The sequence below is a fragment of the Engystomops pustulosus genome, chromosome 4 (genome assembly GCF_040894005.1).
Source record: "Engystomops pustulosus chromosome 4, aEngPut4.maternal, whole genome shotgun sequence".
NCBI lineage: Eukaryota > Metazoa > Chordata > Amphibia > Anura > Leptodactylidae > Engystomops > Engystomops pustulosus.
Window position 1 is genome coordinate 74,578,224 of NC_092414.1, and position 25,182 is coordinate 74,603,405.

At 43.0% G+C, this 25,182-nt stretch overlaps 1 protein-coding gene and 1 long non-coding RNA gene across 5 annotated transcripts in view; both read right to left on the minus strand.

Moving 5' to 3' along the window:
* BRD8 (bromodomain containing 8) overlaps window positions 1-19,252 on the minus strand; it is a 52,153-nt gene extending 32,901 nt beyond the window's left edge. The window contains exons 1-21 of one of the 4 annotated variants that reach the window (XM_072146281.1): window positions 19,031-19,252; window positions 18,791-18,887; window positions 16,088-16,157; window positions 15,384-15,433; window positions 14,758-14,880; window positions 12,976-13,056; window positions 12,264-12,328; window positions 11,500-11,636; window positions 11,202-11,420; window positions 10,944-11,082; window positions 10,510-10,683; window positions 10,126-10,391; window positions 7,133-7,513; window positions 6,962-7,049; window positions 6,820-6,860; window positions 6,518-6,738; window positions 6,344-6,436; window positions 5,594-5,662; window positions 5,237-5,414; window positions 4,979-5,083; window positions 3,537-3,581 (exon numbers count right to left, since the gene is read on the minus strand). In XM_072146281.1, coding sequence (XP_072002382.1) covers window positions 3,537-3,581; window positions 4,979-5,083; window positions 5,237-5,414; window positions 5,594-5,662; window positions 6,344-6,436; window positions 6,518-6,738; window positions 6,820-6,860; window positions 6,962-7,049; window positions 7,133-7,513; window positions 10,126-10,391; window positions 10,510-10,683; window positions 10,944-11,082; window positions 11,202-11,420; window positions 11,500-11,636; window positions 12,264-12,328; window positions 12,976-13,056; window positions 14,758-14,880; window positions 15,384-15,433; window positions 16,088-16,157; window positions 18,791-18,887; window positions 19,031-19,049 — 2,661 coding nt within the window. In that variant the 5' untranslated portion in view covers window positions 19,050-19,252. The remainder of the gene's footprint in view (window positions 1-3,536; window positions 3,582-4,978; window positions 5,084-5,236; window positions 5,415-5,593; window positions 5,663-6,343; window positions 6,437-6,517; window positions 6,739-6,819; window positions 6,861-6,961; window positions 7,050-7,132; window positions 7,514-10,125; window positions 10,392-10,509; window positions 10,684-10,943; window positions 11,083-11,201; window positions 11,421-11,499; window positions 11,637-12,263; window positions 12,329-12,975; window positions 13,057-14,757; window positions 14,881-15,383; window positions 15,434-16,087; window positions 16,158-18,790; window positions 18,888-19,030) is intronic. The other 3 variants (XM_072146283.1, XM_072146282.1, XM_072146284.1) reach the window with 3 other exon arrangements.
* On the minus strand, window positions 1,848-3,529 carry LOC140126629 (uncharacterized). Its single transcript, XR_011854867.1, has 2 exons — window positions 3,195-3,529; window positions 1,848-3,046 (listed from the first exon to the last, which is right to left on the minus strand). It is a non-coding gene; the product is annotated as an uncharacterized lncRNA (long non-coding RNA).
* Window positions 19,253-25,182: the final 5,930 nt, after the last annotated feature.

Below are 25,182 nucleotides of genomic sequence, written 5' to 3' on the forward strand. Positions count from 1 at the left end.
TCTGGAAACTTTCATTAAAATCTTAAAAACTATAGCGGCACAAACGAAAATTTTTGCTGCACAAACGTTTGACACCAATTCTATTTTATTTGAACAAGGTGGGGGAGCCAACTTCACTCAGGTCACGGCGATACCTGTGATTTTTACTGTTTAGTTTTATATCAATTCTAAAGAAAAGGTGGCAATTTGTGTTTTTATTTATTTTTTTTGAACTTTTACATTTTTGTTGCTATTTTTATTTTTTTAAACCTAGCATTTTTTTTTTAACCTATATGGTCTGATCGTTCCTACAATATACTGCAAACTTACTGTATTGCAGGATATGCCTTTTTTTATATAGGATTGATTAAAATGAGCAACTGGCACATTGTAACGAATCTGCAAAAGCCACCCAGCCTCAGGTCTGACAAAGACCCGAAGCGGTCATGGCAATCGCCACTTCCCGATGACATCACAGGGAGCGTCGATCTCAATAAAGATGGCAGCACCCGCACGCCCCAGTCTTTTAAATGACTCAGGGGTCGAGAGGTATTAGCTATTGGTGTTTGCTGCAAACCCCACCTCTGTATGGAAAGGGTTCACCTGGTGGTCCCTCTTCATACAGCGCTAGTAGCTTGGCCCAGAGCTTTAAGATTTGCAGATTATCGTTTTAATGGGACATTTCTAAACACACATTGCAAAGTGGTCTTATGAACCGTGGCAGCTTCATGACCTGCTGTCTGACCTGGAGGCCACAAGTAGATAAGAGGCAGAAATGTCTTGTCATGCCTTCACACTACTCTTGTCATGTAGTTCACACTACTGTTCCTTCCCTCCGATAAAAAAAGGAAAGAATGGAGGATTAAAGTATCAATTAACAATTCCACTGACATAAATGCAAATTTTTGGTCATCCGTTATGGTCAGTTTGGCAACCATTTGTTATCCATGCTTTTTTTAGTCAAACGAAAGAAAAGTACTCCAACATTTTTCCCATTCAAAAAACTCATGGATAACGGATCCCTGCCTAAACGTTGCATTACAGATAACGTAAATGTATACGTTAAACCTCCATTCTTTACTTTTTTAACCAAGGGAAGGCACAGAAGGGCAAAATTAGCATAACAGTACAAATCCACACTACTACGCTATGTTCACACGACCGTTGGGAGGCATATATACGGCTGGCAAATGGTGCAAGGAGCGGTACAGTGCACTTATGGCACCATACCGTTCCGTATCCGGGGAACAGATAAGACATGTTTTATCTACCCCGGCAATACAGAGCTGTGCACCATGTATCTCTATGGAGAGGGGTGGGGGCGAGCCACACTCACCACCTCCTCCTCTCCTCCCATGTGCCCGCTGTGCTACGGCATGGCAGGCACACATTAGTGTGAACGTACCCCAATTCAAACATCAAAGAAGCAGAAAGACATTTTCTAACCATTTGCTATGGGCATTTTATGAATTAGGGGGGCATTTCTATGGACATTTTATGAATGAGGGGGGCTCTGCTGGACATTTTATGAATGGGGAAGGACTTTCTGGACATTGTATTAATTGGAGGGGCTGCTGTGGACATTTCATTAATGCGGTCAATTATTTTTTCAGTTTTTATGTGGTAAAATTAGGTACCTCGGCTTATACGATTGTATATATATGGTATATATTAAAGATTAAAGCAAAAATATAGACCAAGAACCTTAAAAACAAGTCATAACTGACTATTGTAGACACACCGAGGTCAAATGGCCGATACAAAGATTCCATCATACAGTCAGAAGGCCTGCACAGAATAGGAGAAGGCATAGCAGCATACTTTTGCAATACATAAATACCTTACTTTTTTAAATAACTTTTATAAAATTAAACAAGTCCAAACATGATACCTTTATTTTGTATTTAACACATACATGACATACAAATTAAACTTAAATAACATGAGGGATTTACAATTTAGATCGTTCTGCATTCATCTCCATATATCTGCAATAACTAGACAGATTTATTCTTCTCTATATATTATTTCTTTAAATCTGATGAATATGACAATATACAGATTCTATGACCAGAACCCTAAAGTGGTTGCCTGGAGCCAGGATCTGTAACCTTAACCACTTGACAAATGATATTATTATGTACAGGCAGTCCCCGGGTTACATACAAGATAGGGTCTGTAGGTTTGTTCTTAAGTTGAGTTTGTATGTAAGTCGGAACTGTATACTTTATCATTGTAATCCCAGCCAGAACTTTTTTCGTCTTTGTGACAATTGGATTTTAAAAATGTTGGGTTGTCATAAGAATGAATATTAACACTAAAGCTTCATTACAGACACCTGTGATAACTGTTACAGTTGTTTATTGTAGTCTTGGACTAAAGTACAATAAATTACCAATATCCAGGGGTCCGTTTGTAACTAGGGGTCGTATGTAAATCGAGTGTTCTTAAGTAGGGGACCGCCTGTACATGACATAAAAATTATCTTTAAAAAAACCAAAAACATTACTGCGTTCAGCATTAACATTTCGCATGATTTCCCAAATCTATAATTAATCAAGATGGATAACAATAAATGCTACTTTCTTCCTGACCTGATAAATGGCTTTGTATAGGTTGAACAATTTCAAAAATCCACAAAAATGATTGGCCCCATTATTTGCAAGTTTTAAAAAGCCCAAAAACTGTTGATCCAGCAGGGAGGAGAATGGAGGAGACCACTAACTGCCCATTTTTTTTCTGATCCATTTTTGTCTTAAAAGATGGAAAAAAAACCCCAAAAACATGTCTTTATCGCCACCTAGCTGTACATATTTACAAAAAAAACAAAACAAAAAACAGTACTGCTTGATCGCCAATTCATGGAAGGCAAGGCAAACAGGAATGTAGCAAAAAACCCCAGATACTGGGGCTTTACATACAAGTTTTCTAATGAAGACCTCAATCCATTAAATATTTACACACTGTAGGTTACAGCTATTGCAATGTACTGCACGTAACAAATCCCTTATTTTTTCATCTTCATATCAGCTTCGATTGCACAGCGGCGCCCTCGCGTACCTCCATCCTGTCAAGCAAGAAAAGTAAAGTAATGCGTTACTACAAAAGGCAATAAAAAAAATTTTTTGCCATAAATTAGGTTTAGGAAAGGGGACAACCTTTTTCTTTCACAGATATAGAGCTCATGTTCTGATATAGTTAGAATAGTCACATACCTGAAAAACTCTAAGCAGTGACCTTCTGCCTTCTGATCCTAGTGCTGTTCTAACCCTGTCACAATTCAGCTCTGAGCTGTTCACTTACTGAATACACACTACACTGTGGAATGAAGACATCTTTAGTATCATGCACTACATAGCAAATATTGGAACCCTGCTATTGTTGGCCTGGACACATTTCACAAACATAAATATCAGTTTGAAGGACAGAAAGAGGCACCAAGAAAGCAATGCACAGGAGACACACGGCAGACAGTTATAATATGTACATTGATAACATTGTCAAACAGCTGTAATGGATGGATATCCTCCAATACAATGCAGCTATTCAATACTTACAAAGAGAGAGAGAAGGAAGGCAGGAGAGCCCATGGGGACACTGTCCTGTTAAAGGACAAACAGAAAAACAGGTCAGATTCCAAGGAGACTCTCCTCCGATACAAGACATTAAGAAGCTGGCGACACAAAAGCAAAAAGAGAAGCCAGAACCGTGACAATCATGGGCTTAAATATTGCTACAGAAGACTTGCTAATTTAGTAGGTGCAAGATATTTAAAGGATATAGATTTCAATATATTTTAGCATGATAAACCAGAGACACTTCTCATACATCCAGGCACCGTGACTGAGGTAATCTTCTTATATTTGTTATCCATGATGGCCTCCTTCCTTCCGAAAACTGCTTGGGGTGTTACCAGAGCCCCTCTGTGCTGTAGATTCACAGACTGTCACACTGTACAGTTGCTCTTCCTCCCCACAGTGTATAAGGCAACAGCAGGCAAGGGGGGGGGGGTGCTGGGAGCAGGTGGAGAGGGGGTACAGTGTAACAGCCTGTGAAGACAGGGCACAGAGGGGCTCTGATAACATCCCCAGAGCCCTTCCGTCTCATTAGCATCATTTAAAAAGTTTAGAAGGAAGGAGGCCATAGATAACAAGTATAATAATTCTTATCTTTCATTTTTCCTTGACTGCGACAGCAGAACTCATCCTAGTTAACAAACTGCTGCACTGCTCACTAAGGAGAATTAATAAGATGAAGCACCACATTTTAGCCAATTGTATCTATAAACTAAGGAAACAGTAGTAGTTTAAACTATCCAACTATTTATTTATATCTACATTGTTTCTTTATTAAAAATAACCATATTTTTTAGGAAAATTATGTACCGTATATACTCGTGTATAAGCCGAGTTTTTCAGCACAAAAAATGTGCTGAAAAACGTCCCTTCGGCTTATACACGGGTCTATAACAAAAAATACTCACCCTCCGATGTCAGCGCGGCTCCCCGATGTCCCCGATGCCAGCGCGTCCCGTCTTCTTTCTTCTCCGCGGATCCTCTTCTATCTTCCGTCATGGACGCGGCCATGTTTTCTTAGTGGCCGCGCATACTATGACGTCAGCAGCGGCCGCGTCATAGTATGTGCATGCCAGAAGAAAACATGGCCGCGTCCATGACGGAAGATAGAAGAGGAGCCGCGGAGAAAAAAGAAGACGGGACGCGCTGGCATCGGGGACATCGGTAAGTCGCACCGACATCGGGGAGCCGCGCTGACATCGGAGGGTGAATATATAAGTTTATTTTCTTAAGGGCCGTGGGGGCAGGCTGGCTGTATACTACTAGGGGGCGGCTGTATACTACTAGAGGGCGGCATTTCATCTATCCAAAGTGACTCCTGAATTTACACTTACACCTCTGTAGCGTTTATTTTGTGTTGTGTATGGATTGTTTTTACTCTATTGAGTAAAAAGCTAAGTTTTGCTCCATACAAATAAACAAACCTTTTCAGAGGCATCTTGCTTGCGTGTGGAATCTCGACCCCTCAGACTTTTTGCGCTGATCCCAGATTCAGAAGTCTGCATTATCAACTGTGTGGCTAGGAATTGCTATATGTACAAGAAAAATAAGTGAAAGAAGAAGAAAGTGGAGATAAAAGAAAAAAAAAAAAATACAATAATAATACAATATAATACACACAAAAAAAAATTCCCATTAGCCTGTATCACATTTCTTCCAGGCAATGACCTGGATAACCATACCTGGATTTGTTCCAGTACATCACGCTGCATCTCTACAGCCATGTGGTAGACATCATGATCAGAACTGTTATACATTACAGCATTCTGGAACATGAGCATGATGTCCCTCTGGAATTCAGCTGTGCTCCGAATCAGACCGGTCTCAATGTTTTTCTTTATAGTAGATAGATCCATAGGCCTTTGGAACAAAAAGGGTAATGCAATAAGTTATGCTGAACATATCAAACTGATAATAAATTGCTCATGGTAATCTATATGAAATAGATAACACTTACATAAAACAAACATTTAATCTCCCTTAACCTTTCTAATTTACATTGGTAATACAAAAGTAAAGTAATGGAATAATGTTATTACCTTTGCACAATGCTATGATAACCAGGAGCAATGTCATCTGTCACAGGCTGAAGAAAGACATTGGCATACCTACAAAGGAAAGAAAAGAAACTTACCATATTATTTCATAAAATAAAAATACTGCCACTACCACCAGGGTTTCTCCACAACAAGAAAACACGGTTTCAGCTTACTGGCAATAAACCTTTTTCAGGATTTATTCACATTTAATTTTTTCCCATTCCATCATAGGTAAAGTATATACATACACAGCAGTTGGGAGGCGATGCCTCAGATGCATTCCTTAAGTCTGGTTGCTCCTACATAGAAGGAGGGAGCGAGCAGCAGACATTTGCCAAAGCTGGCAGTAGCTGGGACATAGGAAAGAGATTTGGGCTGGAAAAGATTTAAATGAAGGAAGCTCCAGTGACTGTCCATATAAAAACAGCTGTCATTGGGTACAGCAGGGTTTCTATTCTGGAGACTGATGCTATTGTATGGCAGCCATCATCAGTCTTGTAAAGACTATTAAATGGATACCTGGCTTACTGTAGGCAGCATAATGGTATAGCATAGTGTACATCCTTTTACCGTACTAAGCTGAGGATAGAGGGATATTTTTGGGGCTTCCATCTCACTGCAAGTTTTCCTGCTGTACATACTGAATGTGTGCAAAAATGAAATGAAACCCTAACAGGTAGGGATTATATAATCCCTTGTATTGCAGGAGGACAATGAAATTCCATCCACATAGATCATTACATGACAGACCTGTGATTGGCTGCTGCTCTCCAAACCAACATAATGGCTTTTTTCCAAATTTTCTGTGCCTGAATTGCCTCTTGATCTTCACTGCAGACCGAACTGAAATCACAGTGATTAAAAGTTATTTGAAATAGGTAAAACTTTATCTCATATGGAAATGTATAATATCAATAAACTTACAATTGGGATGATGCTGGGCTGCTAGGAATAGAATCAGCAAGTGTGTGGGACTGAAGCTGGGCATTATGAATGCTGAAGCCATCGTCACTCTCACTTATTGGAGGCTCATTATCCATTTCAGACAGATATTCTTCCCCTGCTTCTTCTTCCTTCGGCTCTTCAGGGCTGCCAACCTCACTTGTAACATCCTCCTCCTCCTCTTCTTCCTCTCCTTGAGAGTCCTGAAATAAAACACTTGCATAAGTTCCATTCCTAAAGTTACATCCTAAAAAGTGATAAAAACAGTAGCGCAGAATAGTTACCTTGTTCTGACTGGCAGCTGAAGGTTCTGATTTTATTGGGTCTGAAAATAGGAGTGATACAGTGAAAATATGCAATAAAGAAGCTCCTTATACAGCTCCAAATGTTAACCTCATATACACTTCTAATGCCCTCAGCGCTCACCAGTTAGAGGCGGACATTCCTCCGATGGTGTACACTTTTCTTCTTCATTGGAAAAAGCCTCACTCTGAGAAGTTTCACACTGCGGCTCCTTGAAGAAAGAGAAACCAATATTTATATGCCAAATATTACCAGAGTCCATCTAAAATAGATATGGAACCCAATAAAATTTACCTCCGTTTTCAACTGGTGGTTAGTCACTTCCTCCTCTTCTTTAACAGGTTCTTGAACACTTGTTTCACTTAATTCTTCTTCAGGAGGTTCAAGCTGAAAGGTGGAGTGAGAAGCCCCAGGGGCCTCCTCTGTCTGGGGAGGTTCCGGATCTGGTTCAGAAGGTTCTGCTTTTATATCACTTAGCTCCATGATATTCATTATTGTATCTGTCTCTTTGGGCCCTGGAATAAGAGACTTGGGAAGCGTCTCTTGTTTCACTGTGTGTTCCTGAACAGCCTGATCCCAGGGCCCACCAAGGGCTTGGGGGTCATCATTCTCTTCACAAAATGAAAGAGCAGCCTCGACTGCAGCTACATCCAGCACTTCAGGATGGTCATCAACCTATTCAGAGAATATATATTGTATTACTCGTCTATATAACCATTACATCTAACAGATGCAAGTATTCACCATATAAGGATATGTCATCAATGTCAGATCAATGGAGGTTTATGTCCTATAAACCTACAAAATTCTTTGGACACTCCCTTTAAGGCCGCTAACAATTTAAATGGACATAACTGGGTCATTAAAAAAAAAATGAAACGTATTAATATATTTCTATTAAAAAGTTTGACACTGGATGGGGGGGGGGTATTATTTTCTTTTGTTGGGTTTCTTTTTTGCCATGTTATGATATGTTGTTCACTTGAAATTCATGATATGGCAGATATCCTTAGGTCTATTGTACTCTATTGTGGGATAATATAGGTCATGCTTGGCCAACTAAGTATGTATCTCCTCATAATGTACATTTGACCATCTGAAATGGATAATTGATGTGTGTTTTTGGAAAAGTTTATAAAAAAAAAAAAATCAATAAAAATAAATTTGAATAAAAAGTTTGACACTAGCAAGCCCTTATGGTCCAATAGTTTGAAGTAAAAGTAGATCTGTGAATTTTTTTTTTTTTAATTGCAAAAAATTAAGAGAGCAGGTGACAAAAGTAAAATTTTGTTAAATGGGTATTCCCACGAATACAGATTCTCAGAATAACAAAATAACACATTCTCTAATTCACTATGAACAAAAATACAGAATTTCACAGATATAATTCCAACCTATCAGTCCTTGTGTTTATAATTTTGGTTGTCCCCTGGATACGACAGAAAATCTTCTGACTATGGTTGGATTCTTCTCATGAATAGCTTCTCATGTCTGCACACTTAAATGCTCTTTACCTCCTACCCCTCCCCCTGCATTACAAGACCAGCTCAGGCACAAGCACTTTCTATGGGCAAGCAGCATGCACGGACTCTACTAGCTACAGACAGATAGGGTCTGTGTTTTATTGATTAGGTGCGGGAGCAGAGCTGACTACGTGTATGTTATGGGCGAGTTAAGAGAGCCCAAGAGTGTCATTGTGTCTTATATACATCTCATGGATCTCATCATCTCTGATCTCTCATCTATCTTTTTCTATGTATCAGATACTAGTGAAAGTTCAGAAACTAAAAAGTGTAGATGAACCCTGAACCATGATGATCTAAGCACATTGTCAGCACACAGAATTCCAATGTACAGAAGAATCATGAAGTGATCATGAGTGTCCCCGCCCACACATTTTTACTCTGACCATCACCGAGTTATATGGAGGTAAAAAAGCAATAAATATGCAAGAAAAATATTTATTGTGTGAACATCACTAGGGGATTAAAATTTGAGAACTTTCTTTCATGGGCAAACACCTTTAAGCATTAGAACCATTATTTTCTTTCAGCAGTCAGAGAATAGAAAGAAGATTTAACTGAACTGCTTAAAGGGAGCTAGTCGCCACAATTTGCCTACCAATTATTTAGGGTTATGTCCACGCATGTAACTCATACCTTTGTTTTTCCAATGTCAACCTTTTAGTTTAGAAATATTCAAATGAGGCTGAAGTGCCTCAGTTGGCATGGGAGGAGCAGCTGGAAAATAAAAGCAAAAGCTCTGGGTGACATGTGTGGGCCTAGCCCTACATCTCTGTAGTAACCAACTTGGTCAGTGGGTGGCAGCAAAATAACCAACTGCCATAAGTACAGTACATGTTTTAATGCGTGTAAATGGAAATATTGTTCTGGGTTGTAAAGTCTTATTGTAGGAAATTACTGGGACTTTTTTGACTCCTACAAGGCTGGCAGAGCGCTGGGATTACAGTTTTGAGGACTATCATTGAAGATAAAATATGCCATCATCACTCAACATGAATTCAGGTTTTTGGTGAATATGTGTTAGGGAATAGCGGTTTCTTTGCTGGGCAGTCACAGGGAGCCGTATGCTGGGTGGTGGTCTGAGCTGAGGAGAAGTCTTCTAGGCAAAGAGACTACTTAAAAGAAAGACCTCAAGTACGGCTGATTGCATCTACGGAGACCACGTAGGGATACACAGATTACACAAGAGGTCAGTGTAAGAGTCCCTTATCACTGGTGAAGTTGGCCTGTCTTAAGTGGAGAGCTGGAGCGAGGCCTATACTTTTTTGTTCTAAGTAGAAGACAGCAATTACCTGTGGATAACAAATAGTATTGCACAACAAGGGACTGATCCAGAAAACACGTGTTCTTAAAGAACTTGTACCCATCACCACTTCAAGTAACTGTGGGAACTAGGGGTATAGTGTTTGTTGCAATACTCTGTTCCATATTTCTCTGTAAATCCTTCCCGTTATACATTTGTTGCACATTTCCTCAGGTCACAGGAATTTAAAATCTGTGTGACATCGAGAACCTGTTAAACACGTGGGCCCCTCAGCTTTTACACAGTATGGGCCATCATATTCCGCAGCACAGCACATATACAAATAAAAGAAGACATTACAGAGTTATAACAATCAGATGAAACAATAGGAATGAGGGCCCTGCAAGATGGATTCCCTTAAAATGAGGAAGAAACTAATTTTTAATACTTGATCATTCCCAAAGCTACAGTTTTGGATAGGTTGATGCAAAATAACAATGAGGTAAAGCTATTAATCTGACCTTATCTTCAATTATTGCAATGATATCACCAACAGTTTCGAAGTCCAGCTCCTCTCCAGTGTAAGACACCGCAATATCCATTTTCTCTGCTAGATCCAGGTCTCCCTTACTATCTGAAGACTCGTCCTTTGATTGTGTGCTGGTATCTCCAGTTCCCAGGCACTCCTTGTTGATAGAATCTATGATCATGGAAATGTCACTACTGTCCATGGACACAGTGACCGTGTGTGGATCAGAAGTAATTTCACTGTCCTCCTGCTGAGTCACTATTGGAACAAATGGAACAACATGAACTAATTAATTACTACTTTCATAAATCTGCATGTAAGAAATCAAACATTAAGGAATGATCAATGCAAGCATGGAACCCAAGGCACAAGTTACCTGGGACAGCTGCAGTCATTGGCAGTGCTGACATCATAATAATGGTAGCCTGAGACTCTAGTGGGGTCAGCAAAGATTTAGATGGAGATTCACTTGGAGCAGCAGAGAAGGAAGCAAGAGGTGCAGCGAAGTGTGCAGGACCAGCTTCTAGAAGCCGGGACAGAGTGGGAGCACCTAGCAGGGCAAGAACAGAAAGGAGCACAACACAACACATGGAGGTTGGATGAAGGAAAAGGATGTGTAAAAGGAAAAAAAAGAAAAGGTGGGGGGAGGGGGGAACGTAGGAGAAAAGGGTTTACAAAACCAGAAATAAGACACAAGGACCAATTGACAAACAAATGGATTAATAGAAAGTCTTCAGAAATTTGTTATACTTTTAAAGCCAGTATGTGTGGGGTTTACCCATCTCTCATTCTGCAATTTAGGCTTCATACCTGATGCTGCCGGTGATGCTGGAATTGTGCCAGCAACTGTGTGGAGATCACTTCCATGAAGATTTGGAAGCACTCCAACATCCATTAAGACACTAGAACCAGGCATGTTAGCTCCTAGAGCCATTTCACCTTCACTGACCTGTGGGAAAAGAAAAAGATATGGCAAGAAACTTGACAATGGGTGGATTTTACCTCCCTTGGCAAGGCTATGGGTTGTGTTGGGGCAAACTCCGTGAGAACCAGGGAGGGGTTCCATACCAGCTGGGGACTTGTGGGCAACACATTGCCTTTCTTCAGTAGCTCCGATAACAGCGGGGAGGGGGGTGGAGTTGCTTTCTGTCCCACCATCTTTTTCTGAGGGGAGTCGTCCATCAGAGGGGTCAACGGGGACTCCAATGGGGCAGGAGGAGGAGGAGGGGTGTCAGGAATGCCAATGAAGGAGGAGATTGGGGTGTTTGGTAAAGACCCCACACTTACCTAAAAAAAAGGAGAAACTAGTAAACAGGTAATGGGATACAAGACAAATCCATATTTATAAGAACTGTATTAAGCTTACCCCCATATTTCCCTCCTCGGTGCTATTTGGCGTCAGGTCTCCTAAGCCAAACTCTCCACCTGGAGATGAAGATCCAACAGATGTGCGACCTATTGTACTTGAACTTCTGCGAGGAATATTCTTAGCAGCCTGCCGTGCTGAAAAAAAGAAATGTCATTATAAAGCTATACAAATCTGATTGACCATATGAGCAGAGATGTATTATTACCGTATTTCTCTTTTTGGTTTGACAGGGTGAGGTTTAAACATCGATTCAATAACGGGAATAAGAAAACTCACAAGAAAAAAAAAAACAACCATTCCTCCTTTGCTCCTGAACTTGAATCACATTTTCTTCTCATTTTAGACTTATAACTGGGTTTGGGGAAAAAATTAAATGCTGGGACAACCCCTTTAACATTCTGGACAAGACCCTTGGCTTCCCTGTTGTGCCAAGAATCAATTTACTATTGGAAATAGGACCCCAGTCCCAGAAGTCAGACTCCCACATTAGATCATTATCCTCTATCATTGGTAATAAAACTTTGAAAAAGTACTTTAATGGGCATCTACCACCAGGATGAAGGACTGTATGCAAATGAGCATGAGGGGCTCCACGCTCCACAGGTGTTAATGGAGCCTCTCATCCTGGTGGTAGATGTCCTTTAGAGAACAAGTTGTGTGTTGCCTGAAGGTTTTCAGAAATAGAGAATATGACACACAAATAAATGTTTTATTCGAAGGTAAAATTCTAGGTTTAGGGTTCCTTTTATGGGTTGTGATACCTTGATAAGCAGCATCTGTTGCCTTCTTTTTCAACTCTGCTTCTTCCTCTTCCTGTTTCTTTTTACTGAAAGTCATGGAGAATATAAAAATGGTTGTTATTGAGTGAAAGGTGGGAACCAAATTTAACATGTAAAAAACATACGTGCAAATAATAGTGATGGTCAAATTAACTGTGTGTTGACTTGGAATAGATTGTTCCGATTCCTTTTACAGAGCGTGTTAAAACAGATTAAGCAGTTTTTATGCATCGTTTTGTGAGAGCCAAAATCAGACCTTGAAACTACACAGAAATAAGGTATAATGGAAAGATTTTAACCTCTTCAGCATGTTTAACCAATCCTTGTTTTGCCTTACAATTAATGATTAGAAAAAAAACAGACAAATTAACAGAAGTTTAAATAAAATGTATTTATATTGCCCTTGGGGCTGTGGTTGTAAAATTAATATCACATAACCTTCTCCCATTTATCCCTGGTGCTGCCAATTACCGCCAACCTTTATTTGCATACAGCAGCTGGCGGTGACATCACGTGGACAGCGCATGCACCCTCTACACTCTGCAACTGCTGCTGTAGTGGGTGTGTGGCTGTTGGCTGAATGGGAGCACCAGAAAAGGTGAGTATGTGCTCCTTATTATTTTAAATCCATCACCCAGTCAACCCCTCCTTAAGTCATAAGAAAGGTTATAGTAGGGAGAATAACAAAACATACATCACAATATCATTCCACAGTTCCTCCAATTTGCTGTCCATGTGACCACTTTGTATCAGTTCAGCTTCCTTCTTCAATTTTCTATTTAAATAAAAAAAAAAAATAGGACAGTCTTTACTACACAATATATACTGTATTGTTTTCAACGTTGTTTGTGATAAATTCTTAAAGGGCATCTGGGAAATCACATTTAATTTAAATCATTTTCCATATGTAAACATTTATTCAATTGGATGTTGTTATAAAAAAAAAAAAAGTTCCTGTGTGAAGATAATTTCTCATAAATGTAGCCGTGTTGTCCCTTAGAAACGAGATGGCTTCCTCGGATACGACCACCTCACATTTTGGCAGCATTGAGTCCTGCCTGACCACTTGGCTTCAGCAATCATTACCACAGGATGACTTTAGGATATGCAGCAACTCCCGGACATTTTATATACAAAAACCTTTTGTTTCTTTGTGTGTGTGCAATACCTCCAGCAGGGGTGGCCGTATCCAAGGACACAGTATTTTTTCTAAGGGACCATATGACTACATTTATGAGAAATTATCTTCACACAGGTAAATCTTTTTTAATAACATCAAATTGAAGAAATGTTTATATATGGCAGATTAATGAAATTGAATGCCCAGACGAGAATACCCCTTTAACATCAACTGCCTTTTAGATGCATTTGCAAAGATTGTCTGCCCAATGTGCATACGTTGTCCAGTACTGGATAAAACAACAGAAACATTATATTAGTCATATCAGACTCAGGTGATATATTCACACTAGTAGAGAATAAGCCAGAAACCATAGCAGCGGGGTGCTACAGTTTACAGTATTTTCTGGGCCATTAGGCGCACCGGACTATAAGGCGTATTAGTAGAAAACGCCTTATATATGGTGCACCGGACTATAAGGCACAGGGTGGCCGGGGGCGTGGCGGAGGTCCGGGGGTGTGGCAGAAAACGGAGCGGAGGTGATAGCGGCAAGAGGTGAGCGGTCTCCGGGGAAGGGGGTTCGTTCAGGTGGAGAACGGCAGCGGACCCTACTTACATAGATCCCCGCTACCGGAGACAGCAGATCTCCAGCGGGAACTGCAGACCGACGTGGCAGAAGCTGTTCGTGCCGCGTGGTCTGCAGTTCCCGCTGGAGATCTGTTGTCTCCGGTAGCGGGGACCTATGTAAGTAGGGTCCGCTGCCCTCCTCCATACATAGGGCGCACCGGACTATAAGGCGCACTTTGGATTTCTAAGGAAATCCTAGGCTTTTATGTGCGCCTTATAGTCCGGAAAATATGGTAATACTAATACCACTTATTGCTCATGTTAGTCCTTCTATCATACAGAGCCTGGTTGTTACTATGCAGTGTGCGCACAGGCTCAGACTTCCATCACTTATAGGGGAGCGGCCAGAGGCGCTTGAGAGATTTGAATTTATAGGTTTTATTTTTTTTTTTAACTATTTTTCAGACCAACGAGAGTATTTTAACCCTAGGTTGTCTGATTGATCCTACAGTATGGCAGTATATGGGGATTTTCCAAATCGCACATTGTAATGGATGGTTTATAACGAGACAGTCTTGGGTCTTTATATGACCCGAGGATGTCATAGCAACCGATCTTCCCAATGACGTCACAGGGAGCGACGATCTTAGCCAATATGGCGGTGCACACACACCACCGGCTTTTAAATGGGTTAAGACCGGTGAAAGGTGGCTCACCGGCTACGGAGAGGCCTGAGCCTGTGAGCCCTATCCAAACACCTGCAGCCGATGCGTGATGTAAAGCAAGTACCTGTACTTTTCTTGTGTGTCTTTAATCAGTTTCTTTAATTCCTCAATTCTTTCAGCTGTCAGTTTACGCACAATGACATCTTCAACTGTCTCTACAACCTCTCCACGTTCTCCTCTTTTCCGTCTTAAAACAAGGCATAAAAAGAGTAATGTTAACACAAATAAAAACAGCGGAAACTATAAAACATTTCCAAAAGATACTACAAAATGCTGTAGACTACAGATCCAAACCCAGAAAGCCAATGTTTAGGTTGTGTTATATCCCTTGAAAAGGTTAAAGCAGCTTTATACACACACACACACCAAAATATATATTATATTTATATTATACTGGTGTGTATATAAAGTGGCATACTATGTGCCCTTTGGTATCATTGGGCCAAAAACTAGCCTCCATGTTCATGTCCTCACAAGTAGCAGCAAAACAAAGACAAGAAAAACTAAGCCTCTTTTAATTATTTGAGCTCTTGGTGTTTACAGGGGTCAATGTACCTAATGTAAAGCAAGTCCAGCAGAGGACATGCTGAATCTAAATGGCTATCCTGAAGCAAATATAGGTGTAAAAAAAAAAAAAAAAACAGACAAAATGAAATTAGAGAATTACTTTGCTCACAAATGTATACTCACTTTGGGGTCTCCGTGGTTTCCAAAAGTTCAGAATATCGTGAGGCACAATGCTGAGAACGAAATACAAAAGAAAACAGAAGATAGCACGCAGCAACATGTATAAAATGAGGCATATGAGATTTTTGCTCTTATTCAAGGTATCCAGGCATTTATTGGCCACTTGCCTCTTGTGTGTCACTGAAATGCAGGTCACCTCTGCACTGCATTTTAGTGATTCATACTGAGTAGTTTGTGTAATTGTAAGCGTGTACTATAATGCTGCTCAACATCACAGATATTTTACTAGGAGGACATCTACCATCATGTTACTCAGGACCTCTTATTATAAGTCTATGCACAGCGACTGCAACAATAGTGCTATAAAAATTATGCTAATTAGCTTGGGGAGCTCTGGCTACAACACTCAGCGCCTCATTTAAATTGTTAACACCTCTGTACCAATACAAGTCCCACCCATTACCTGCTCTATGCACTGTGGGGACCGGTGGGGAATGAGTAAGTTAATAGGGCAGTACGGTGGCTTAGTGGTTAGCATTATAGCCTTGCAGCACTTGGGACATGGGTTCAACTCCCAGGTTGGTAGATAAAATTGGTGTTAGATTTAAAAGGAGTATTTCCATAAAAGGCATTTATCCTCTATCCCACCTATTTATAACTAATAGAGTATATGGATCATCTTACTGGATTTGACAAAAACACCTTACTTTTTGAGAGAACCAATCAGGAGGACGACCAGGTTCGGCAAAAGGTTTGATAGCACGACTCACAGAGACCCTAAAAGGACAATTTTAAAAACAAGATTTTAAGTTTTTGCATTATTAAAATCTGTGAGTAATGGATGACAGATTCTAGACAGTTCTGCAAGAACAGGGAGGACCATGGGGCTGCAGCCACAGACAAGACAATGTAGTCTCAGGATGTCTGAGAATTGTGACAAGCAGTCAGTGATCACAACGTGATGACAAATTGTTTTATTTCTCCCTCTCCTCTTAACCTAAAGGAGGGGAAACAACAGGGATAATTTATTAATGTGTTGGCGAGTACACCAGTGTAGACCTGGCCAGCACTAGTCTTTTTCTGCATCAATGTGATGATAAATTCTGGCACAGTGTAAGACAGTCCAACAAAGAATAGGCCTAAAGTAGAACTGGACAAAGCCATGCTTTGTGGGAATTGATCATTGCTTCTACGTCAGTTTTCTGGTGAAGAAGCAGTTAATCACAAACTTCAAACATTGCAATTATATGACTATGCAACCTTCACGCCACATGGGCATGGAGGGGCGAGGCAGCCAGTTCAGCAGGCGGGCACAGGCGTTCCCACACCGTGCCCGTGTACATTTTCAAAACCTGTGAAGCACCAGCCTATGATGAATCTCTCCCATCGTCTGAGTCTTTTTGGCACACAGACTATTTTAAGCCCATGAAGGACACAACACCAGAAGTCTGGTACAATAGGATTAATAAAACCCACAATGTGCTTTGACAGATCCTTACCAGGCTGCTCTGGGTCATTAGTTGCTCCCTCTGTAAGGACTGGCATCATGTTTAAGGGTTGCCAGTGTTACATGCAGACAAAGGGCCTAATGGAGGCTCCCAGTATTGTCTGCACAGTATTACCAGGAAACGGATGTCAAAATATGCATATTTTAGTTTGCATGCCAAATATTTGAGCAAATTTCATTCTATAGATTTATAATCCATAAAATCCATATTATAATCCATGAGTAGACAATGTCAGTGTAGAAAAAGAGTCCTGGCAGGTACCCCTTAAAGGACATCTACCACCAGGATGAAGGGTTGTACACCAAGTATACTGACATACTGGTGTGTGTCTCCTCTGGCAGGATCCACCCTTCTTTAAGCTTCTTATTCCTTTGTTTTTAATGAAAAAACATTTTAAAAATTATGCAAATGAGCATGAGGGGCTCCAGGTTCCATTAACACCTATGAAGCCTGGAGACCCTCAGGCATTTTTGCATAATTTTAAATGCCTTTTTTTTAGTAAAAACCAGGGAATAAGATCCAGTAAATCCAGCAATCATACAGAGGAAGTCTGACAGACCAAACTCCCTTGTATACAACGATCTTAAAGGGAACCTGTCACCAGGGACCTCATTTTCACTAAAGACAGATTGTAAAAGCCCATGACATCTCCAGTGCAACAATGCCTCTCTGCCTTTTCTAAGCATTTGCACTGCAGTACAATATAATTGTGTGGTATAATTTACCTTGCACCCTGACAAAATCTTGGGGTAGTCACAGGGGTTGGGCTTTGGTTCGGATGCATTTCAAAAAACAACATGTTACTTGTCTAAGCTGCAGGCTGCCTCCATCTTTGTGCTCCGGTACAGCTTGTCCCTCCCCCACCGATGTCAGCTCACCAGACTGTGACCTCTAAGAAGGAGCAGGAGCTGTACAGAGGTGGGGGCCAAACTCTGAGGAGTGAGTAACACAGACAAGGCACATGTTGTTTTTTGAAATGCATCCAAAGCCCAACCCCTGTGACTACCCCAGAATTTTGTCAGCGTGCAAGGTAAGTTATAACACACAATTATATTGTAATGCAAATGTTAAGAAAAGGTAGAAAGGCAGATTTGCACTGCAGGTATAATAAGCTTCTGCAACCTGTCTTTAGTGAAATTGAGGTCCCTGGTGACAGGTTCCCTTTAAAAAGAGAGACTGTCAGCTCATGGATTACAAATAAACTAAAATGTATCTCCTTGTAAGGGATTTTCTTTATATTATAAACATGTCTTTATTGAGAAAATCTGAGACCTGAATGCAGAGAAATCATTTGAATTGTATGCAACTTTTTTTCAGTGCAGTATGGGTATTACAGAGGTTCGGGGCACCCTCTCTCTTTTATAGTTTTATAAGTGGAGCAGGGAAGTGTCAAATCAAGGTTGACTAGGGAGGATCTGAGAAAGAGAGTGAATCAGAAGATTGTAAGGGGAGGGGCTTACCAAAAAGCCGCAGTGTATACTCCATATCTGCTGTATATGTAGTCCGATAATTTATACACTCATCAATCCTATTCTCAGGGATATAGAAATGCTAGAAAGAGCGTGGCATTACAACTCCTGCAGCCATTACCAGGAGTCTCAGAAAGCCTGACAACATCGGACATACATATGTGTGATATACATATGTGTATAGTCTCCATAGGGTTATCAGGAGACTGGGAAAGATGTTTGACAACTAAGGGAACACATGGAATGAATTTTCTATTCATGTTTATGGTAATAAATCAGAAATAAATTTCCTACATCATAACATGAAAGAATAATCAATATGTGAGGCACCAGGGGCAGGGGAATCTCTATCAGAGGTTGTCATCATGTGAGTGACAGAGTGAGAGTGACAGTGCTGTGGACAGGTCCGATACGAGGACGGCCTCTCTCTCACCAGTTCTGGTCCCCGCTGCGCATGACGGAGGAGGCGAGGCACAGCTTCTCCCGGATAGACCATGGCTCCGTGGGACCGATGTTCTGCAGCTTGTGTTCTACGGGAAAACCAACAGCTCGTCAGCCGGGCACTGGACAGGAGCAGGGTACCGCGAGTAGAAAACACCGCAGTTTATGTGTAGCAAATGGCCACCATGTCAAGGACAGTAACGGAAAAAAACGACAGTTCTAATGTACTTACTCCCAGTCCCGGCCGCCATTTTCTCGTAAACAAAAGAGTGAGGGGAAACCGCGACGTCGCTGGGCGATGACGTCACCACAGAGCGAGCTCAGGGCGGCGGTGATTGGAAATGAACGTCTTATGCCCCTCCCCAGGGGTCAGCGTCTCTCGTGACCATGGACCGTTCGTCGTAGGGACCTGGTCCTTATTAGTAATGGGGAAACAGCCAGTTCTGCTGGAGCCGGATATTTCCTATTACTTGTAAGGACCTTCTCGCCCCTAGTGGTCAGGTCATTTCCCATTATCTGTAGGGTTGTGACTAAATCCCATGACTCAGAGGTACCCGTCCTCCCCAGTCATGGGATTTAGCTGGCTCTGTATGATCTGTCTATTTCCCATGACTGGGAAGGACCTCTGCGCCCCCTAGTGGCGAGGTGCTGGATAGTTCTAGCATTTAGCCATCTCACATGGAGGAGGCTATTTCCTACAACTCAGAGGTACCCGTCCTCCCCAGTCTTGGGATTTAGCTGGCTCTGTATGAACTGTCTATTTCCCATGACTGGGAAGGACCTATTCGCCCCCTAGTGGTGAGGTGCTGGATAGTTATAGGATTTAGCCTTCTCACATAGAAGAGGCTATTTCCTATAACTCAGAGGGACCTGGTCCTCCCCAGTCATGAGAATTAGCCAACTCTGAAGCAACTGTCTATTTTCCATGACCTGGAGGGACTCTTTATTCTCTTATTGGTTTGGACTTGATCTATGAGAGTTTTTGGCTTCTTCACACTAAATATACACTTAATTTATATTTTGTACACTTTTTAACATTGGCTAAAGTACCAAACTGTACAATTTCCCCTTGTCCAGAAGGACCTTTTCTATCTACTATATGGGGAGATTGGGTTATGTAGGAGAAGGTCCTTCTGAGTAATGGGGTTTAGTCACCTCATATAGAAATGACTATTTCCTATTTTTGGATTAGATGTCATGCACTATGCTCCTGAGACTATGGGACTCCTGTGCCCCACTCCTTATACTGAATGGATGGACCTCACGACCCAGCCCGCACACATTCCTGTACATAAGGCCTTAGGCCCCATGCACACAAATGGCGCCCGGTCTTGATTTCGGTGAGAATACGTTGTCTCACCGCACAGCGAGCTGAAAAACAAAGGAAATGTCTTGTAATTTGCTCTGCTACAGCACCAGCCGCTCGCTTCTCCGGGAGAGCAGCGCTCACTCCTCCTCTCTCCTGCGCACGGCTGTATGATGGCCCGGGAGAGCAGCACTCACTCCTCCTCTCTCCTGTGCGCGGCTGTATGATGGCCCGGGAGAGCAGCGCTCACTCCTCCTCTCTCCTGCGCATGGCTGTATGATGGCCCGGGAGAGCAGCGCTCACTCCTCCTCTCTCCTGCGCACGGCTGTAAGATGGCCCGGGAGAGCAGCTCTCACGCCTCCTCTCTCCTGTGTGCGGCTGTATGATCGCCCAGGAGAGCAGCCCTCACTCCTCCTCTCTCCTGCGCACGGCTGTATGATGGCCCGGGAGAGCAGCAATCATTCCTCCTCTCTCCTGCGCACGGCTGTATGATGGCCCGGGAGAGCAGCACTCACTCCTCCTCTCTCCTGTGCGCGGCTGTATGATGGCCCGGGAGAGCAGCGCTCACTCCTCCTCTCTCCTGTGCACGGCTGTATGATCTCCCGGGAGAGCAGCGCTCACTCCTCCTCTTTCCTGCGCATGGCTGTATGATGGCCTGGGAGAGCAGCGCTCACTCCTCCTCTCTCCTGCGCACGGCTGTAAGATGGCCCGGGAGAGCAGCTCTCACGCCTCCTCTCTCCTGTGTGCGGCTGTATGATCGCCCAGGAGAGCAGCCCTCACTCCTCCTCTCTCCTGCGCACGGCTGTATGATGGCCCGGGAGAGCAGCAATCATTCCTCCTCTCTCCTGCGCACGGCTGTATGATGGCCCGGGAGAGCAGCACTCACTCCTCCTCTCTCCTGTGCGCGGCTGTATGATGGCCCGGGAGAGCAGCGCTCACTCCTCCTCTCTCCTGTGCACGGCTGTATGATCTCCCGGGAGAGCAGCGCTCACTCCTTCTCTCTCCTGTGCGCGGCTGTATGATCGCCCGGGTGAGCAGCGCTCACTCCTCTCTCTGTCACTATTCTAATCTGTACAGGACAGAGAGGGATAGAGCGGAGCTGTCACTATTCTAGGCTGTACAGAGAGGGATAGAGCGGAGCTCTCACTATTCTAGGCTGTACAGAGATGGATAGTGCACAGCTGTCACTATTCTAGTCTGTACAGAGGGATAGAGCAGAGCTGTTACTATTCTAGTCTGTACAGAGAAGGATAGTGCAGAGCTGTTTTTTACTATTCTAGGTTGTACAGAGATGGATAGTGCAGAGCTGTCACTATTCTAGGCTGTACAGAGACGGATAGAGCGGAGCTGTCACTATTCTAGGCTGTACAGAGACGGATAGAGCAGAGCTGTCACTATTCTAGGCTGTACAGAGATGGGTAGAGCAGAGCTGTCACTATTCTAGGCCGTACAGAGATGGATAGAGCAGAGCTGTCACTATTCTAGTCTGTACAGAGAAGGATAGTGCAGAGCTGTTTTTTACTATTCTAGGCTGTACAGAGATGGATAGTGCAGAGCTGTCACTATTCTAGGCTGTACAGAGATGGATAGCACTGAGCTGTCACTATTCTAGGCTGTACAGAGATGGATAGAGCAGAGCTGTCACTATTCTAATCTGTACAGAGAAGGATAGTGCAGAGCTGTTTTTTACTATTCTAGGCTGTACAGAGATGGATAGTGCAGAGCTGTCACTATTCTAGGCTGTACAGAGATGGATAGTGCAGAGCTGTCACTATTCTAGGCTGTACAGAGACGGATAGAGCGGAGCTGTCACTATTCTAGGCTGTACAGAGACGGGTAGAGCAGAGCTGTCACTATTCTAGGCTGTACAGAGATGGATAGAGCCGAGCTGTCACTATTCTAGGCTGTACAGAGAAGGATAGTGCAGAGCTGTCACTATTCTAGGCTGTACAGAGAAGGATAGTGCAGAGCTGTCACTATTCTAGTCTGTACAGAGGGATAGAGCAGGGCTGTCACTATTCTAGGCTGTACAGAGAAGGATAGAATGTTCAAAAACTGAAGTGAGAAAAAAATAAAAGGAAATGTTTTATTTTTTAATATACATTTATTCTACTTTTTTTTAATATGGCACAATAGAACATTCCCTCAATAGCAGGACAAGCTCCAGGCCTGCTGCAGTCTTCTACTGGCCACAGAGGCCAATAATAAATTCTTTATTATATAGCGCACACAGATTACGCAGCACTGCACAGAGCTTGCCAAATCAGTCCCTGTCCTCAATGGGGCTCACAATCTAATCAACCTACCAATATGTTTTGGAGGAAACTTGAGGACCCGGAGGAAACCCACGCAACCACGGAGAGAACATACAAACTCTTTGCAGATGTTGACCTGAGACTTGAACTCTGTTCCCCAGGGGTATAACAAAGCACATAGCCCTTTTAAAGGAAACCTACCATTATGGATCTACCTACTAAGGTAGATCCGGTGGTAGGTGCATCTAACAAATGTAAGGATAGCCCTTTTTAGGGCTAATCCTTTACTCCCCTGTATCTTTTCTAATCTTTAATCAGGTTAATATGCAAATTTTCTAAAGAGGCTACTTGGGCGTGGAGTAGTTGGAGCTGAGGCTACACGGCGCGGCTACTCCACGCCCCAGTAGCCTCTGTAATCCTCCTACCCAGACACCTTCAGTGTGCAGCCATGGCTTTAGAGCCGAGATAGTGTAGCCTTGGCTTGTGTTATGCACATGCACAGAACTCCGGCTTTGCGGACGTCTACGTGCAGCTCCTCATAGCTGCGCGCTGAAGATGTCTGGGTAGGAGGATTACAGAGGCTACTGGGGCGTGGAGTAGCTGTGCCGTGTAGCCTCAGCTCCAACTACTCCACGCCCAAGTAGCCTCTTTAAAAAATTAGCATATTGCCCTTAATAAGGATTAGAAAAGATAGAGGGCTATCCTTACATTTGTTAGATGCACCTACCACTGGATCTACCTTAATAGGTAGCTCCGTAGTGGTAGGTTTCCTTTAAAGAGGACTTATCACCACGTTAAATATGTTTTACTAAACTTCCAGTCATGTAGGAGGCAGTGTGGTCGTGTTGGCTGTAGCACAGCGAGATCACACTCTGCAAACACCACGGGTTCAGTATCTTCAATGACACTGTCTGCCGCTGATGGCACAGTGTAAGAGAAGATTAGCATAAATGCATGACCACTCCCTTGCTGCAGGCAAAAGTGCCATGAAGCAAGCCCCCACATGGTGGGAAGTTCAATAAAACAAGTTTACCATGGTGATTGTCCTCATTAAGGACTTTTTGTTCTGACGTCCGTGTAGCTGTGATCTTCTCTGATGACTTTTTCTCCCTTTGCGGTCACGCGCTGCCTCCAAGATCCCTTATGGCACAGAATCTAAAGGAGAGACAAAAACACACACAATATTACCGCCAGGCATAGAAGTAGATTGTAGGATGGGAAAAATGAAAGGGCTGTTTCAGTGTATCCATGGCTGTATTTAGACTTGATGCCACCGTAGGCACTTACAGAACTAAGGCCCCTATTGGTGTAATCAGGTTATGGCTTTTATTCTAGTAAAGGCCCCCCATAAAGGACATCTATTACCAGGATGAAGGATTGTAAACCAAGCACAATAACATGATGGTGGGTGCCCCCACTGACAGGATTTGCTGTTCTTTAAGCTTCTTATGCTCTTAGGCTTTAAAAATTATGCCAATGAGCCTGAGGGGCTCCAGTCTCCATTAGCACCTATGGAGCCAGGAGCCACTTAGACTCATTTGCATAATTTAAAGGGCCTTTTATTTGTAAAAAAAAAACAGGGAATAAGAAGATAAAAGAGCAGATCCTGCCCAAGGGACCACACACCAGTATGTCAGTGTGCTTGGTTTACAATAAGAACAATCAATCTGCTGGAATGATCCAAGTGAAGTACTTCACCATGTACAGTAGATTAAGTATTTGTTAAATGAAACATTTGTTAAAGGAAACCTACCATCATGGATCTACCTACTAAGGCAGTTGGGTGGGCTCTGTGCTCACTAGTGCTCCCTTACACTCTCTCACTCCCGCCCCCTCCTCCCCTGCAGCGCGGGAAGACGCTGTCACCTAAATTTTCGGCACTAGGAGCTGCTTACTAAAGCGCCCCTCGCTGCCTTGGTGGGGGTGGGGGGTAAAGCGCCCCTCGCTGCCTTGGTGGGGGTGGGGGGAAAGCGACCCTTGCTGCCTTGGGGGGGGGGCAGCGCCCCTCGCTGCCTTGAGGGGGCAGCGCCGGGGGTTTGGGGAAGACAACAGGGGACACATACCCCCAGCCGCCATCTTCCCCTCCCCCCTCCCCCACACATACCCCCAGCCGCCATCTTCCCCTACCCCCTCCCCCACACATACCCCCAGCCGCCATCTTCCCCTCCCCCCTCCCCCACACATACCCCCTACCCCGCCATCCCCCACCCCCGATCAACACACATACCCCCAGCCGCCATCTTCATCTTCCCCCTAGCAAAATACATATCCCCCCCGCCACACAGACTCTCTCAGCCGCCATCGTTACATTACCTTCCCGCTCCGGAATTGGCACCCTACACCTCAGTAAACCCCCATCACCCCTGCCGTGCTTCCTACTGTCAGCACACAGCAGCCGTCAAAGTAAAAACTGAGGCTGCGTCAGTGAGTCACGTGATTCCGGAACGTCACGTGGCTCAGTGATGTCAGAAGGTCCCTCTGAGTTATAGGATTTAGCCGTTACCTTATCTGTAGGGATCCTAGTGGTCCCCTGTTGGAAGGTCCTGACCCGATAATGTCAGAAGGTCCTAGTATAGGTATAGTATAAGGTATAGTGTTTAGCCTTTATGGTTCAAGATAAAGCAGTCTATGGGAGAGATAAAAGCAGGGTCTCTGTGCAGCAAGTTATATAGCATAATCCCTATTACACCGTCTAGAATGGAATAGGTGAAAGGAGAAATATTTAGGGTGTGTTTACATATGGCGTTAACACATGCGTTTTCAAATGCATCACAACAGAGGAGACTTACCTAATTACATTGCGGTCAACATTGCGTTTACAAA